The sequence below is a fragment of the Toxorhynchites rutilus genome, chromosome 1 (genome assembly GCF_029784135.1).
Source record: "Toxorhynchites rutilus septentrionalis strain SRP chromosome 1, ASM2978413v1, whole genome shotgun sequence".
Taxonomy (NCBI): domain Eukaryota; kingdom Metazoa; phylum Arthropoda; class Insecta; order Diptera; family Culicidae; genus Toxorhynchites; species Toxorhynchites rutilus.
In genome coordinates, this window is record NC_073744.1 from 80,116,960 (window position 1) to 80,133,412 (window position 16,453).

The 16,453-nt window shown below is 37.6% G+C and overlaps 1 protein-coding gene across 15 annotated transcripts in view; it reads right to left on the minus strand.

The window, feature by feature from the left end:
- The window catches only part of LOC129763045 (tensin-2), a 518,244-nt gene that overhangs the window by 112,837 nt on the left and 388,954 nt on the right, over positions 1-16,453 (minus strand). For all 15 annotated transcript variants that reach the window (XM_055761768.1, XM_055761769.1, XM_055761774.1 and 12 more), the window contains 4 exons: positions 7,706-8,074; positions 4,034-4,161; positions 1,561-2,195; positions 1,350-1,496 (listed from right to left, as the gene is read on the minus strand). In XM_055761768.1, the coding sequence (XP_055617743.1) occupies positions 1,350-1,496; positions 1,561-2,195; positions 4,034-4,161; positions 7,706-8,074 (1,279 nt within the window). The remainder of the gene's footprint in view (positions 1-1,349; positions 1,497-1,560; positions 2,196-4,033; positions 4,162-7,705; positions 8,075-16,453) is intronic.

Consider the following 16,453-nt stretch of genomic DNA (forward strand, 5'->3'; position numbering starts at 1 on the left):
AATTTTAGGACAAAGAACGTGATTAACCCATGTTTCTGTTCTTCCGTAAAATGACGAAAAAATCGAAAAATCGACAAACAAAAAAATTGGCCAAAATCTACATTTTTGCTCTTGTAGTAGATTCAATTCAATGGTTTATTTTTCTACATCACGATATGTTTTCTTTTAACAAAGTAGAAAAGACTACATATTTTTACATTTTATTAGGTTTTGTTTTTTGTTAGGTTATATTAGGTTATGTACTTTTCGCATAGTTGCTTTAACCCTTTATAAAGAAACTGGGCAAAGAATCGACTCCAACTTCATAGAACATAATTTTTACACGAGGAATAACACATATCTATATCACCATTGATAAAAAATTAACTATGAATCAGCTGAGAAAATTGGTGGCAATATAGTTGCCACTGCCCGTTAACCCCAAAAACACTGTTTGTCACTGCCTTCAATTTCACTTTATTGCGCCTCTGGTTATGCAAAAATCAAAACAATATTTCTAGTGCAGCGAAAAGAGATTTTTTTTATATAGACTTACTAAAAAAAATAAAATTTGAATTTTTCAATAAATACACTGTTTGTTTTATTAAAAACTTCATGATATAACACAATAAATCCTCAGTAGTTCGTTTAAAATAAAAATAAATTATCAACTTTTTGCATTTTCAACGAATTTAAACAGAATTTTCTGCCGGCGCTTCAAATCGCGGTTTTGTTATATAAAATATCTCCCAAATTAATATTGTACATTTTCAGAAGTTTTTAGTTGAGGAAAATATCGAAATAATATTTCAAGTGAAGCGAATAAAATATTTTTTGTTGGTGACAATATAGCAATGGGTTAAAGCGAATTTATTGCCCAATAAAGTTATACAAAAGTTATATGAAATTGATAGTAAGTGATAGCTAATAAACTAAGCTATCATTTGATGCCAAAACCTTACCATATAGTGGTTGCTTTCCAAAGCCATGAAAAATAGTCAAAGTTGCTGTTCTATTTTTCGAACGCTTGGTCTAATATGGGTTAAACAGGGACGAAAACACACGTTGAACTGTCTGTCTTATTTCCACTGGAAACTGTTCGTATAACCCCACCAATACAATAAATTCTTCAATGTTATAGGGTGGATTAAATATCAAATAATAACATTTAAGATGTGTACTCGTTAACATTAATATAAAATTTAAAATGTGAATAGTTACAACCGAATGCTTATTTTATCCCCACTATCCGTCTTACCCACATTTCCCCTACGTGTCCATTTGCGATTCCTCAGGCTGTAGTCGAGGTTTACATAGTTTCTTTACATTCTTTTTCATCCAAAAAAATAAATAATAATTCTTCTACGCACCTTCATTAATCGTCTCCAGGTGGTCACCGTTCTCGATGATCGGTTCTATCCGGACGAGCGGATTCTGGAAGACTAAGATTGCACTCTTCTCGTTCGGCATCGTCTCGAAACAGAGCGTCATTTTGTGATCCGCCGGAAATCGATCATCTGCAAAATATAGGAAATAATTTATAGTAACGAAAACAAAAAAACGTAGAAATCATAAACCTACCATCGCACGCTAGATCCAGCTCATCCTTCGCGAATTGTACTTCCTTCTCGGTTATGGCACAGGTGTGAAACTGCACGCACGACATCAGCTCCTTCTCGTCGTGCAGCTTGTTGTTATTTGGTATGATCTGATAGCAGCGGATCAGCACATCTCCCCGCAACCGGAGCGGATGCTTGATCTCGTAGATGAACTGCCGGGTGGTGATCGGTATCACGTAGATGTCCGACGTGAACAGACACCGGACGCCCTCGTAGATCTTGATGAAGCTGCGCCACTCGCTGTTCACCGTGACGGCCCGGTAGTGTAGACAGGGCGGCGACTCGACCACGATCGACCGCAGGAACAGCGAAGATGCGTTCATCTTAATCGTACCCGACAGCAGCCCGGAGAAGTACTTGATGTAGCGCCGGTGCGAAGGGACCCGCAGCGGACCGGCCACGGACTCTAGAAAACGCTGCGTCGAGTAGATGTCCAAATCAAGCCAGGTTGGCGTTTTGCGTCCGCCGCTGCCGGGAGTGTCCGGGTCGGGCGATTGGAGTGCCTTGGAGCGATTCGACTGGGGAAAGTTTGAGCCGCATATTTTCTGGTACTCCAGGTAGGCGGCAATTGCAGCGCCCAGCCGCTGTTTGTCCTCTCTGGAAAATATCAACAAGGTTCGTTGACGACATCGATTTAATGGTGGAATTGAAATTATCATATCATTTTACAAAATTGAGGTTCGATAGTGGTCAATAACCACCCCATCAACTGTGGCGGGTTTTCCACGGCTGGTGCTATTAGTGTAATTATTATCGTCTGATAATGGGGCGTCAAAAATAAAAATCGGTGCCGTCGCCGCCATAATTGGTCTGGCAACCATGTACGAAGATGGCAGAAATCTTTCAGGTTAAGCGAAGAACAGAAGGTGCCGATTTCCATACATTATTTGGAATGAATTGTTGCCTTTTTCGGTCCTGCGGGCGTACTTAGAGGCTGCGAGTGCACACTTGGAGCTAAAAGGATTGCTAATTGGATAGTTATTGGCACCCCTGCGCGGGGTTGCGAATTATGCCACATTAAAAAAGGCGATTTCGTGGGAAGACAATTCATTATTTTAATGACGTTTAACTGCAGTGCTGAAGTGAGATAAAGCTGGAAGCCGCCTTTCATTATTTTGTCTGAATATTAATTTTATGCCCGACGGATATGATAAAATATATATTGTCAAGGCGGCCGATATTAATTCGCATATGTCGCCAAATCCGAGCATGTATCACCGAAGCGTAATATTTCATCGTATCACAAAAACCCATTTCTCTTCACTGGAGCCGCCTTTTTATGGTTATTTGTCCCTGTTGTGTAGCTTATTTACGATTTTAACTGCTTTTTCGATGTGTCCACGGTACCACCCTACACGGTCTCTCGTATTCATAATACTTACGTTTTATTGTTTGTATACAGCATGTGTATGTCTTACTAAATCGATGCACCGCGACCGCGACTTGCATTAATTTTCAACACAAACAGTCGACATCGCCGACGACAACGTGTCCGCGTCGAATGCATTTGGTGCAGCACCCCTTCGTAATAAAAACAAATGAAAAAAAAACTCGCGGGATGGTCATTTCCATTTAACAAAACCCAATCTTGCGCTGGAAAAAGCTGCCGAAAGAGGCGTAGAACAACGGCAACGGCAAAATTCGGCTTGAGGCGTGTATCGATTGTCGAAAAAACAGCCAAACTATCAATTATGAACTCATAAATAATTCATGGGTGCAAATCTGGTTATTTCGACTTATACATGGGTTTGAACGAGCAAACAAGTAATCAAATTCTGGTTTTAAGTTAATGACCGCCAATGGTTCACACCGAGTGTTGCACTTTGTTATACATTTTGATGAGCTGAGTGAAAGGAGCAATTGTGATTCAAGCGTCACTCCGATGTCATTTCAGCTGTCATCCAGTAATTGGCGCCTGAAGGTATGTGATTATGACTTCCCCTCGAATTATTTTGAGCTATCCTTGGAGCGAAAGAAAAATGTAGTTTCATAGGACATTTGATACGCTCTTGTGTGTGATTAAAATGCATCAGCGCTATCGACTGCAATGCAAATGATATACAAGAGGCCGTAGCCGGTGGCCGCTTCCGACAACCATAAATAACACCCGACGAAGTCGATCCACATGTATCGTAACTCTAAATTAAATTATCACCCCTTTGGTGTTGGCAAGGCCTGACTGAAAGCAAGGATTGGCCTCTCGTCAAGCCCACCATTGCAACACGTTCCCACGTCCATACAAAAGGGTAACCACCAACGACAAACACATCAGAAATCATTCACCCACAACATCTAGCGATGCTGCTGATGGCTCAAGTCTAGAATGAGGACCAATTATACCCGCAGCACCCGCATCTTCTCTTCCGCCAAGTCAGTGAAGATGCAAATCGCCAGATAAGATATATACAAACCCATCCATCCTGAGCGAAACCTACCTGTCTTGCAGCACCACGATCTTCTCCTTCCCGCTTCCGAGCCACGAGTCGATGTGTTTGCAGAGTTCGCACAGCTTCTCCAGGCTGATGCTGGCGATGCATGACTCCAGGTCGAATATCCGGTAGTTCTGGAATGAGGAGGGCGAGAAGAAGAAAAGTGAGATAGTGAAAACGGGCGGTTCCCTGGAGGAAAAACAAGAGGAAGAAAAACAACAACAAAACCAAATGGACATAGAAAAGTGCCGCTTTCCTCGGGGTGCCGGAGATTGGCGCGGATGATAGAGTGATTGAATAATGGTTCAAAAGTTGTAATTAATTTGCACAAGCACTCATCTGTGTGCTCCCCATTGCAATGCACTGTGAGAAAAACATGCGGAACTAAGCGATGTGTCAGCAGGAACAAAGTAGCGTTGTTATTATAGTCCTTGCTTGTCCTCGAGCAGAGTGTGTAGAGCAGACTGCGCAACACCGTGTAAACACTCTCTGGAACATACTTTGTTTACCTTCGTAATTTAAATTTTTGTGTCATTCACATTCGATACTCTTCTTTACTGTCATTGGACAGTGTTTCAGTGATTCTAAATTAGCGGTACTCAATAGGGGCCTCAGTCTTCATAGGGGCCACTAACACGTGTTAGTCATGGTGTCGCGGGGCGTAAAAAAAAGAAAGGTGATGTCCAAGATATGACCGCACTGTTAACATAGAACAACAAAATTATTTCCAGCGAGAACAAACATTAAAGAAATTTAATGACAAAACTCTTTGATAGCAATACGCGAAAGTTTCGCGAAACAATTTGAATAGATTGTCAACTTAATTCTAAGCATTAACATGTACTGTTGATTACTCACTGTCTATAGCACTGAAACTGAAATATTGATCTTATATTAGGTAAGTTTCTTCGGTTTTACAACAGATGGCGTAACTTGATTATTATTCTAGTGAATAAAATTTCCAGACATTCGTTGGAAAGCTAATGTCATTACGCGTCTTTTTTAGTGTATGTCAAAAAGTTGAAGCGTAAACAACATAGTTTTCTGCCACTTCGAATGTGTGAATTTCGTACCAACGAGACTGTTTTCGCGGGGAGTGTTACTTCACTACTTCAATATGAAGAAAAAAGCTGCGGAAAGTCATCGCATTTTGGTGGAAGTTTATGGTGACCATGCTGCAACTGAGCGAACGTGTCAAACGTGGTTCGCACGGTTTAAAAGTGGTAATTTTGACTTGGAAGACGAAGAAGGTTCCGGACCGTCAAAAATGTTCAAAAATGAAGAATTGGAGGCTTTACTCGATCAAGATCCGTTGCAAACGCCACAAGAACTTGCAGATACATTTGGAGTAGCTCAGAAAACCATATCCAATCGTTTAAAAACAATGGGGATGAACCGAAAGATAGGACATTGGGTGTCATATGAATTGAAGCCACGAGATGTCGAACGCCGTTTTTTCACGTACGAACAACTGCCCCAACGGTTTATGCGTTTACGGATTTGACGGTTTTTTGTTGCATCGAATCGTTACTGGTGATCTATTACGACAATCCTAAACGTCGGGCAACGTATGGATATCCCGGCCATGCATCAACATCGACGGCCGCGCGTACACGGCCAGAAGGTTATGCTGTCTATTTGGTGGGACCAGCTGTCTTATAAGCTGCTAAAACCGAATGAAACCATTACGGGCGACCTCTACCGACGACAATCGATGCGTTTGAGCCGTGCACTGAAGGAAAAACGACCGTCGTGTTTGCAGCACGACAATGCTCGACCGCATGTCGCGAAACCGGTCAAAACATACTTGGAAACACTGAAATGAGAGGTCCTATCCCACCCGCCGTATTCTCAAGACATTGCTCCGTCCGATTACTGCCTTTTTCGATCGATGCAACATGGCCTGGTTGACCAACACTTCTCCGATCTGGCGATCTGGCGCAGTGGTAACATGCATACAGAGATCACGAGTTCAATTCTCACTCCCGACATTCTCCCAAAAATGGAAGTGAAAGTGACAAACCAGCCGGAATGTGTTGAAAGTCACTATAATAGAAAAAAAACAAGAAGTTGGTTATATCTGTGATATAACCGCAAGGTAGTAGGACTACCGTTGGATCGGTAATCATTTATTTGAAATTGCATCTGAATCAATTTTTAATGCATGAATGAATGAATATTTCGAAAGATTGCTGAAAGTTTTTCTTGATAGTGTGTGGGTGGATGAGTATAATTATGGAATTGTTATTAACATAAAATTCAACTCTTTCAAACTTGTTCGTGGTCCCGAAACGAACCGATGGAAATTGAAAGGCCTTGTAAAAGCAACTGAAGATGTTTGATACATGATTCAATTTTGTTTTCGTGAAAATAACACGTGATTTTTCATGATCACTCCATGCGCAGAATAAAAACTGAGGGCGCCATTTCACGGTGAAAACGAAATAAAGTCTTATAATCTTGCATAAAGTTCATTTCGGTTTTATCGTGATGTGGAAATTTTTCATGACTGTTCCATGTGAAAGCAGAACAGAAACATATGCTATTGGATTGCATCACGGGAACACCAAGTCGAATGCGTAGATGGGTGCGAATATTCCTTCGCTCGGACGCATTCACACGCAAACAATTTTTCATGACTGTTCCATGCGAAAGCAGAACAGAAACTGATGCTAGTAAAAGTACTCACGCCTTGCGTGTGTCCGCTACGATTTCCCAAACACTAATGCAAGAGAGCAAAAGAAATCACAACTTACAAGTATTCGCTATGACGGTTTCTCCAGGTGCCTAGATTTTGCGTCCGTGTTCAGGAACACATTGCGATCGCCAATCATCATCATTGAGCTAGATTGTTATGATTTCAAACATTTTATCTTTCGATTGAAGTGATTATTATACCACTCCGTTCAGCCGGCAAAAAGGTATTAACGTTCAAAACCTCGCAGTCCAGCGTCACTCTCTCGGTTTCGAAACTTTGAACTTACACCCCGGTACAGAAATGAAAGACGTAGTCCTACGTCAAAAAACTTCTCCAACTTCTGATTAAGTCAAAAATTGGATTCGAGGTTAGCCGACAAACCAGCCGATTATTTCCGCAAAGGGATCCATGAATTGCCAGAAAGATGGGAAAAAGTTGTGACTAGCGATGGGCAATACTGAATGAATATTGAATTTGTAACCATTTTTGCAGAATAAAGCATTAATTTTTGAAAAAAATCAAGAAACTTACCGGTACTCCTATAAGAATTTTGAATATGGAATATATTATAGTACTGATCTGAATCTGAATCCGAATACGAGGAATCAGAATTTAAATTTTTAACCAGAATCGGAATCTGAGTATGGAATCTCTAATTGGACTATGGAGACGAAATTTGGTTTTCGACCTCTAATCTAAAGCTACATTCTGTATCTGCAATTTGTATCCGGAAGCTTGGAGAGGAATCTGTCTGAAACTTAAATTTTAACTACACAAATAAGCGGAATTAGATTCCGGGATTTGAATTTTTTACCTGAATCCGGAATCGAAATCAGAAATTGGAATATCGATATGAAATTCGGTTTTTGAATATGAATACTGAAGGTGGAAAAGCAGTCTGAATCTGAGTTCAGAACATGAATCCAGAATCTCAATCTACATTCTGTAGTTTGGATCTATAAATACGCGCCCATTCCTACCTTTTCATGCTTCTGCTCCAACATATCGATCAGCTCCCGCTCGTGCTCGTCCGCAAAGACTGGCGAGGTGGCACCGTTGCGGCTTCTCCGGGCAGGCAGAATCGACGCCAGTATCCGCTCGGTTACATAGCTTAACCGCAGAGCGGAATCGTTTGATCCGGGGCTGTGATAACTGGAAACCGGCGTCTGTGGATGTAAATTTTGATTCTGCGTTTGCTGTTGCTGCTGCTGCTGATGATGATGGTGTACCGAGGAGTAGTCATGGTATTGACTGCCATTGCTGCTGTAGTTATTGTTGTTGTTTACATGGTTCAAATTGGACCCCGGCCGGGATGGTGGCTGCTGGTTATGGTTGCTGTGGATCGGGAGCTGGAAGAAAGTAAAGAGATAATCTTGATTAACAAAAAAAAATCATCGAGAGGTAAACGCTACAGTCGCTTTCATTACTTCCAATTAGCGTAAATTATCTGCTTCCTCGTCAAAGTGTACATTTTTATCCGGTTGTCGGTCAACGTGGTCGATCACCTGTCGGTGGCGATCGTACAAACAAAACAAAATTGAAGCCAATTTATTCGATGAGCCGAAATTATCTACATCCTCTGGATGATTTTACTGTCGGTTTGGATCGATTGGGTGGCATAAGGAAATGAAGCGGAATATAATAAGCAAGGGCTCGCGTATCGAATGTGGGCTTTTTGTCTCTCCTTTTTTGCATGAATCTTCGGGAGAAATTGGTGGTTGATCTCCGGCGGGGACGATCTGACAGTCAATTGAGCTTGTTTTTTTATTGCGAGGTCCAAGCTAGGGACCCCCGCGAAGTGTGAATAATTCAGTCGCGCTCGTGGATCCAAGGCTTGGGAATGAGAAATGCGCCAATAATGGTCGTGACCGAGGTGGGCCTCGCCAGTGGAAGCATAAATCACGACATTTGAGAAGCCTGCGCGAGATTAATGCGTCAGCCGAAGGTTTCAAATTATCCGGAGGTGTGGTTTTATGCAAAACGGGGATGAACTCATCCGTTTTGAAGGATAATTTTGTAATTATGATCCTGAAGAATGGAAGATTAATCAAATAAACGTGCCACAATCAACTGGTGACGTTCGGAGATAATAACACGACAGCTAATTTTTCTTACCCCTGAGATCACTATCATCTGTGGAGCTAGATAGAGATGGCAAGCTCGTCGCGATTATGATGGTGTTGAATTATAGCCCTTACGTCTCCAGTCAAATGACAATAATAAAAAAAAGCTGCGCGAAGCGTCGCGACTTGTGTTCGTTTTAATTAAGAAACTAGTTTAGCGACAGGTCGGAGAGGAATGGTTGGACGGGTTTTCTTTGCCATTGCTCATAATTAATGATCTAATCAATTCCAAATGTGACACTCCCGAGGCACCACCACAGCTTGCTCCTTGATGACTGCGATGACCAATTAGCATTCATAGCTGCAGCCGCCTGCGCGGGAGGGTATTACTAGATGCACTTCTACTCGTCGCGAAGTGTGAGTGGGTGTCACAGTTCATGAGAAGACAAACGGACGCAGCGGATGAAGGCTTCCTTACGAAATGTGGCGTTGATTAAGTACGATTGCATCTCATTAGCAGGGGGATCACGTCGCATCACGAACGTTCGCAGAATCGGCTGCCAGCTGCCCCAACACCAAGGCCTCCAGCAGGCTTCAGGGTTGCTCGCGCGGGAAAAACTACAAGAAGCGTGAAGAAATTATGACAAGCAATAAAGAAGTGAACGTTTGGTATGGTGCGCGTGATACAATTAAGTCAAGATCGGTTCCACAGATTGTGAGTGAGCTGTCTATTTGCGCGAAAAAAAAAACTCACAACGTTGGATCGTTCAGCGGTTTATTATGAGATGAAGAATTGTGCGGATTCGGGCTCTTCGAATTCGGACCGTGAACGATAGATTAACACGTTTATGGCGATTTTGATTTGCATATTTTGTTGTTCAGGTGCGAGGGGACAGGTGCCAGCCAACTCGAATGTATATATTCAGCGATCACAGATTGGAAGCGTTTCTGTGTTCATTGCCGCAGAGAAACTACCATAAAAGTGCGCCATTTGTTTTTTTCTAAGCTATTTGACCTGGAGGCTTCGACCATAATATGGGTATTAAGTGGACATATTCGCACGTTTCGTAGTTTTATTGATAATCACGAGACAAAATTTCTATTGCATCCTCCTTTCTTTTTTTCAGAATACTTCTTCTTCAACATGTAAATTTACCTCATCCAAAAAGTTGGGAGTTGTCTATGAAATTAATAGTGATGGTTATATGTTCGCGTGATTTGTTTTAAGGTTATTCACATGTTGAGCATGGCGATTTGTTGACTGTTTTCAATTCAATTGTAGAGTTCATTTCATTTCATGTATTCATTGATTTAATGTGCAACTCCACAGATGATTGTGAAAAACAGATGATTGTGACGCTACCCTCTCCCATTTTTCAAACGTTCTAGATAAAGTGGAGGATACCCAAAATCGAAAAATTTATTTATCAGATGAACAATTTGATTTACCATTGATTTTTTGAAGAGAGTTTATCCTAGAGTGCCAATTAAAATGGTCGTCTCGAGTTTTCGAACAGGACTTCTTGCAAAATGTTGATTTCCGCGATGAAATACCCTATGCAAAATTTCAGCTCAATCGGACTTTATCTACTAATGTTTATTTACCAATATCACAAAGACGTCCAAGTTTGAGATTTTGGAAGCTAAACATTAAATCAAAAATCGACTTTTCGACGGAATAATGGCCTAGTGCCAACAAGACAATTTTTGAACAAACAAATTTATCGAGATAACAGTAAATATCGACATTTCATGCAATTTTAAAATATTTAGCACCAAACTTATTCTTTAAACCCCGACTTTATGTACCGTTCTGAATCAAATTTCGGACGCTTAAGGCATATGATGCAAAAAATAGATCTATACTTTATGCACAGGTATTATTTGGTTGATATTTTCAATAAATTAGTTCAATATGCTTTTAAGCTTTCTACTTGGGTTCCTATTTGATTGAAAACATAAAAAAAATCATCGAATAAAATGCTTTTCAAATGAAGCGAAAGAGAATCAAACTTCGGACACTAAATCAAACTTCGGACAGATTGAATTCAAATTTCGGACACTTTATTCTGTAATTTTTTGGACGAAAATTACATTACACTTGATTATATTTTATAATCAACTGGAAGCACTTACTAAGCAATCACAGTAAACTGTTAACGATGATGAGAACTGATGAAACACGGGAGAAATTTAAATATTTATGAACGGTTAAATTTTACGTGCTCACGCTAAGCAAACGTCCAACACAAACGATAATGTGTAGTGTTGTCAGGTTTTTGCCGATTATATTATAATTCAAGTGTAGTTCTCATATGAAATGATAGTGAAACCAAGGGATTACTCTAAAGAAGCAATTGTGATAGTAATTTTATAGTTATATCAGTGCATTAAGCATTTCAAGATATTAGATCAAAGTGTCCGAAATATGATTCGGAACGGTACTCTCTTGGGTTTTTAAAAAGCCCAAACTTTGACGTCTTTGCGACAGTAGTAAATGAAGTCCGATTGCTGAAATTTTTCATAGGGTATTTTATCAACATTTTGCAGGAAGTCCCGTATGAAAAATCGAGATGATCATTGCTGAACATTTCAATCGCGACAATTTACACATAAAAAAGTTACGAGTTAAACATAAACCCTCTGCGGTCGTTTGTCTGCTCTCAGCCACCACAGAAAGGAAGTATACTAATCCTGTACTCTATGCAACCTCAGCTCACACTTTTTCTAAAGTAATTTGAATGTCTAGTGAATCTGTTTGCGAATCCAAACAGTGCTCCTATGATTAATACATAACACCGCTCAGTATAAACAATTGTTGTCACTTGAGAAAATGCTTGATGGAAAACTCCATTTATTGCGGCAAAGAGGAAACAGAAGTAAAAATCCGGAAGATGTGAAACTTATTGTTTTAGTGATACATGCGAACACCTGAACTGCATTTTTCAGAAGATGTTATTCGAATTATAGCATATATTTTTTATATGGAATACTTTTTCCCTGTAGCAATACCCTTCTCGTAATGTATAGATTACTTGTTGGAAATTGTATGGGCTATTCATATTATTTTACAGAATTGTAAAAATACATATTTGTAAGAAAAATGAATTTTAATGTTCAAAATATTTTATTTAATTATTTTATCAATTTGTTTGGTATTTTTAATGAAAACATAAATAATTTCCTACATTTCATTCTCTATCTAAAATTTTATAAATCTTATAGTTTTAAGGTGAGGTTTAAGTTTTTTTTTTAAATTTAGAGTTTTTTTTCTTTTTTTCGAAATATGTTAACTCTAAAACAAAATGTTGGTTGAGTAATAAAATGTAAGAAATTATTTGAGTTTTAATTTAAAAGTATCCAACAATTAAAAAAGAACACTTTCATTGAAACAGAAAAATATTTTGAAAATTGAAATTCATTTTTCTCAAAAAATGTTTCTTTAAAATTTAGAAAAAAAAACAGAAATGAATAGCCCTTAAAATTTTCAACAAGTCACCCATGCATCAGAAGGTCGGCACTTTTACAGGGAAAGAGTTTTTTTAGTTTTAGAGAAAAATGAATTTACATTTCTAAGATGTTTTCTTTCCAGTGTCATTTTCCAAAAAAAAAGAATTTTTATGAAAACTCAAACAATTCCATTTCATTTCATCCTTTAACCAAAATTTTGTAGACATTATAATTTTTGAGTCATATTTTTGTTGTAAAAAATTAAGAATAAAATATCTTGTCTTTACACCCACAACGTTTCACTGCTATCTGAGATGGTGCTGGTGTTTGGGAGTTCCAAGACGAATTGGCATGAAATTCGTCATAATGAAAAATACGATTTTAGGTAGCTGCCACCATACTAACAAAGTTTTTAAAAAATCGTAGAAGAACGCGTCAAAATCGACTGGTTTTCGGCTGATTTGGCATGGCATTGCTCTTCCATCTTTCACTGCAGGTTCATCACCTTCGCCTAATTGAGCCACGTGGAACAAATGGAGGAACTGAGTTGTTGTAACCAGAGGTGTAAGCAGTCGACATTTTCGGTGAAAATTTAAAATGTCATTCGTGAAACGAATTAGAGAAGAAAAACGATAAAATGAACCTATTCATTTTCTCTGACACACTTTTTTCTTAATCAACTTGAGGAATTTAAGGAGGTTGTTTCTTTAATAACTCGTTACAGGATCAGTTACATAAGTTTGAAGGAACTAAATTCTCTTCCTTTGTTTAACTACCATTTCATATCTATCATGAGGCATTTGATGATAGGAGTATCGAATGAAATTCAAATACAAATGTCGTGTGTCATATGACATTGTTTCAGAGTGTAATATGACTCAAGAGATTTTTTTTTAATTAAACGTCAATATACAGCCATTCCATGCCAATCCGATATAGTGGTTCTCAGATTTTCCTGAAAATTTGTAGTTTTGTTCCTTTTCTCAAGATATTAGACCAGCATTTTTTTCGTTGGGGTGTCCATTTCCATTTTAGAGGGTGGTCCGAAAAATATTTTTTTTTCATTTTTTTCCCAAAATGTTTTTTTTTTCAAAAATTCATAACTTTTGAACTACTGAACCTATTCAGATGATCGACATATCAAATTTTAGTCTTCTTTGAAAAAATATTACATTTTTGAAAAATTTGGATTTTTGTTTTAGTAATTATTGATTATGTTAGTTTTTCATAGTTTTCTCGGTTAAGGATAGAAAACGTTATATTCTTTCTGGAAAGCTGGGGATTTTTTAGATAAAATATTCCAAAATCAAAGATGTATCTTTTTTCGTATTTGAGTTATGATTTTTCAAATTTAACTTGTTTTCAGTCTTTGTTCAATGCAACTAGACTAGATCTATGCAACTGGAATTCCATTTTTTCGCAAGTGTGATATAGACGAAGGACTAGCTTATTGGCTCATTGGTCCAGCAGTACAAAAGTTATGATTTTTTGAAAAAGTCATTTTTGAAAGAAAAGGCAAAAAATGATGTTTTCGGACCATCGGTTAGCATTGAAAAATCATAACTTAAAAACGAAAAAATCACATCCCCGATTTCTGGATAATGTAAAAAATCCTCAGCTTTCAAGAAAAAATATAAAAAATATAGCACCTTCTAGTTCAAAGCCATAAAAACAACATAAACCAAACACAATCAATATTTACGAAAACAAAATCAAATTTTTTGGCAAACGTAATATTTTTCTCAAAAGTATATAGAGACTTATTGTCTTTAAATTGATATGTCGATTATCTGAATCGGTTCAGTAGTTCAAAAGTTATGAATTTTTTTAAAGTGTCTTTTTTGGAAAAATGTGGAAAAAGTGATTTTTTGACGCAGGATTACGTCTTTTGGGAACATATTGGGGTACAGATTGAAAATAGAAAATCGAGCACCTCGTGAAAATTGTCCAATTTCAAACGCTTATTGCTCAGTCATTTCATGATGGATTGATGAAATTTTTGCGTCAATCGATTTCAGTACTCCACAACATTTTTTTATGTTGAAGAAAATAATATATGCCATGAAACTAACTATCGAACAATTGAAAAAACCCTATTCTAGCAGAAATACCCGCTTCTGATTGGTCGAAATTGACTTGATATATGAAACGAATTATTTCAATTTTGGTAAATAAAAACCAAAGTGTGTTCTCGCTCGAGAACGGGTTGTTTAGTTTGAGCTGTCTGTTTTGTTGTGTTCATTTTCACCCAAGGAAAGTTTATACGGCGAGAAAAATTGGAAAAGTGAAGAAATATTAGAAAAAGTGATTTTTCATATGCTCTACATATAGTATTAGTTGTTGTTAGTTCAATTAAAATTCGCATTGGGTTGAATAAACACTCAGAAAGTAAAAATTATAAAAGAAAATTACCTTTTCCATTTAAATGTGTTTTTCTCTATATTAATGTAACGTGTTTTTATTGATGAGAAAATTGATAATTGTGTTCTGTATTGGTAAATATCTTATGTTACTTTGGAGAGTTTTTTTTTATTTGTTTCATCCATACATAACACAGGAGGCATCTCGTCTAGGATCACAGAGGGCGGTTTTCATCATATCTCGTTCCACTTCGCTATCTTTTATCTGATGCGCACCATCCAACGACTGTTTACCATCCTTCTGTCATCATCACTCGGTAAACACTGGTGGAATGAACAAACAATACCCAACAATCAAACAAAATGGTCTTTTTCAGGACCACCATATCATTACCAAAGAGTTTAAAGATGTAATTCTTTTAACATATCCAAAATCAGCATGCAACAGATAGCCTAACGGAATCATACGTCAACTATGTGGTCGTGTCTCGGACACAACCCTTCTGTGACTTTTGGACTAAAATGGAAATGGGTACTCTAACAAAAAAATGAAAAAATACGGATCTAATATTTTGTGAAAATGAACAAACCTCGGATTGGCAGGGAATGGCTGTATAACAGGATTTTATATAAAATTTGCTCGTCAGATTCAAAGCAAAATCAACTTTAAAGGTAAAACTATAATATGTAATCGAATAAAAAACATCAAAATGAACAAATATTTAACAACCGATTCACCGCTGCTTTCCTTCCCTCATTTGGTGAGTAAAGATTCTTTTCAAAGTGTGGGAAATGAATTCAAAAAAAAATCTGAATATTGAATTCTTTACAATTCACTGTAGTGAGGCTGTATTTTTTTGGGGAAAAAGTAAAAGATCCCTGCAAAATTCTCTCAATAGCAAAAACTACGGCTCTATGGCAATAAAAAAAAAATTATGGAACCGTTTTCGACGAGAAAACAAACAAGTAGGAATAAATTGCATAAATGTGAGTCTGCCTATAAAAATTAGGCTTTTATTTTCCTGAAAAACGGCACGAACTTTTCGGGCAACGTAATAAGAGCCATCCTGATTTCTTCCTGATTTTTACAAATCATAGTTGGCAACCCAGATTGTACCACATTTTTATTCAAATTTTCAAACTAGGTGGAGACGCTTGACATTTTACAATTCGATGGAAACGCCAGGTACTAATATACCGTTTTGAATCATATTTCAGACACTCTGTAATAATAACTTGGAATGCCTAATGCCCTGATGATGTAGCTATAAAATCAATATCACAATTGATTCTTTAGAGTAACCTTTTAGTTATATCATTAGGATATTAAGCATTTCAAGTTATTATTACTGAGTATCCGAAATATGAAGCTGTCCGAAATTTGATTCGAAACGGTAGTTGTCGATATAATTCCATTCGAGAATGATTTACTAGAAACAAATGTTTATTTTTGCCTGAACTTAAACTTGTACCTTTACGAAAAATTTTTGATCCATATTTTATTATCTCGTACCTAGGGACCATCATTCAGAGTTAGGGTGATCTGAAAAAAAAAAACAATTTTGCCAATAAGCTCATTTTTGAATATTTTGAATTTTTGAACCGCTTTGATTCTACTGCTTCTGGGCTGCCATTCTGGAGACGCATGGTTTTTTAAAGATGAAATAACACTTGAGTTTTTTTCAATAGATCAAAAATGAAAATAATAATAAGTGTTACTGAAATTTTTATATTTCACTCAAAAAAAAGTTGGAACTTTCAAAAAAAAAAATATATATATATAAAGGGCCTCAAAGGGTGCTTCAGTAGATAAAATTAATGACGTTAGTAAGACTACGTTGAGAGGGCGAAGTTT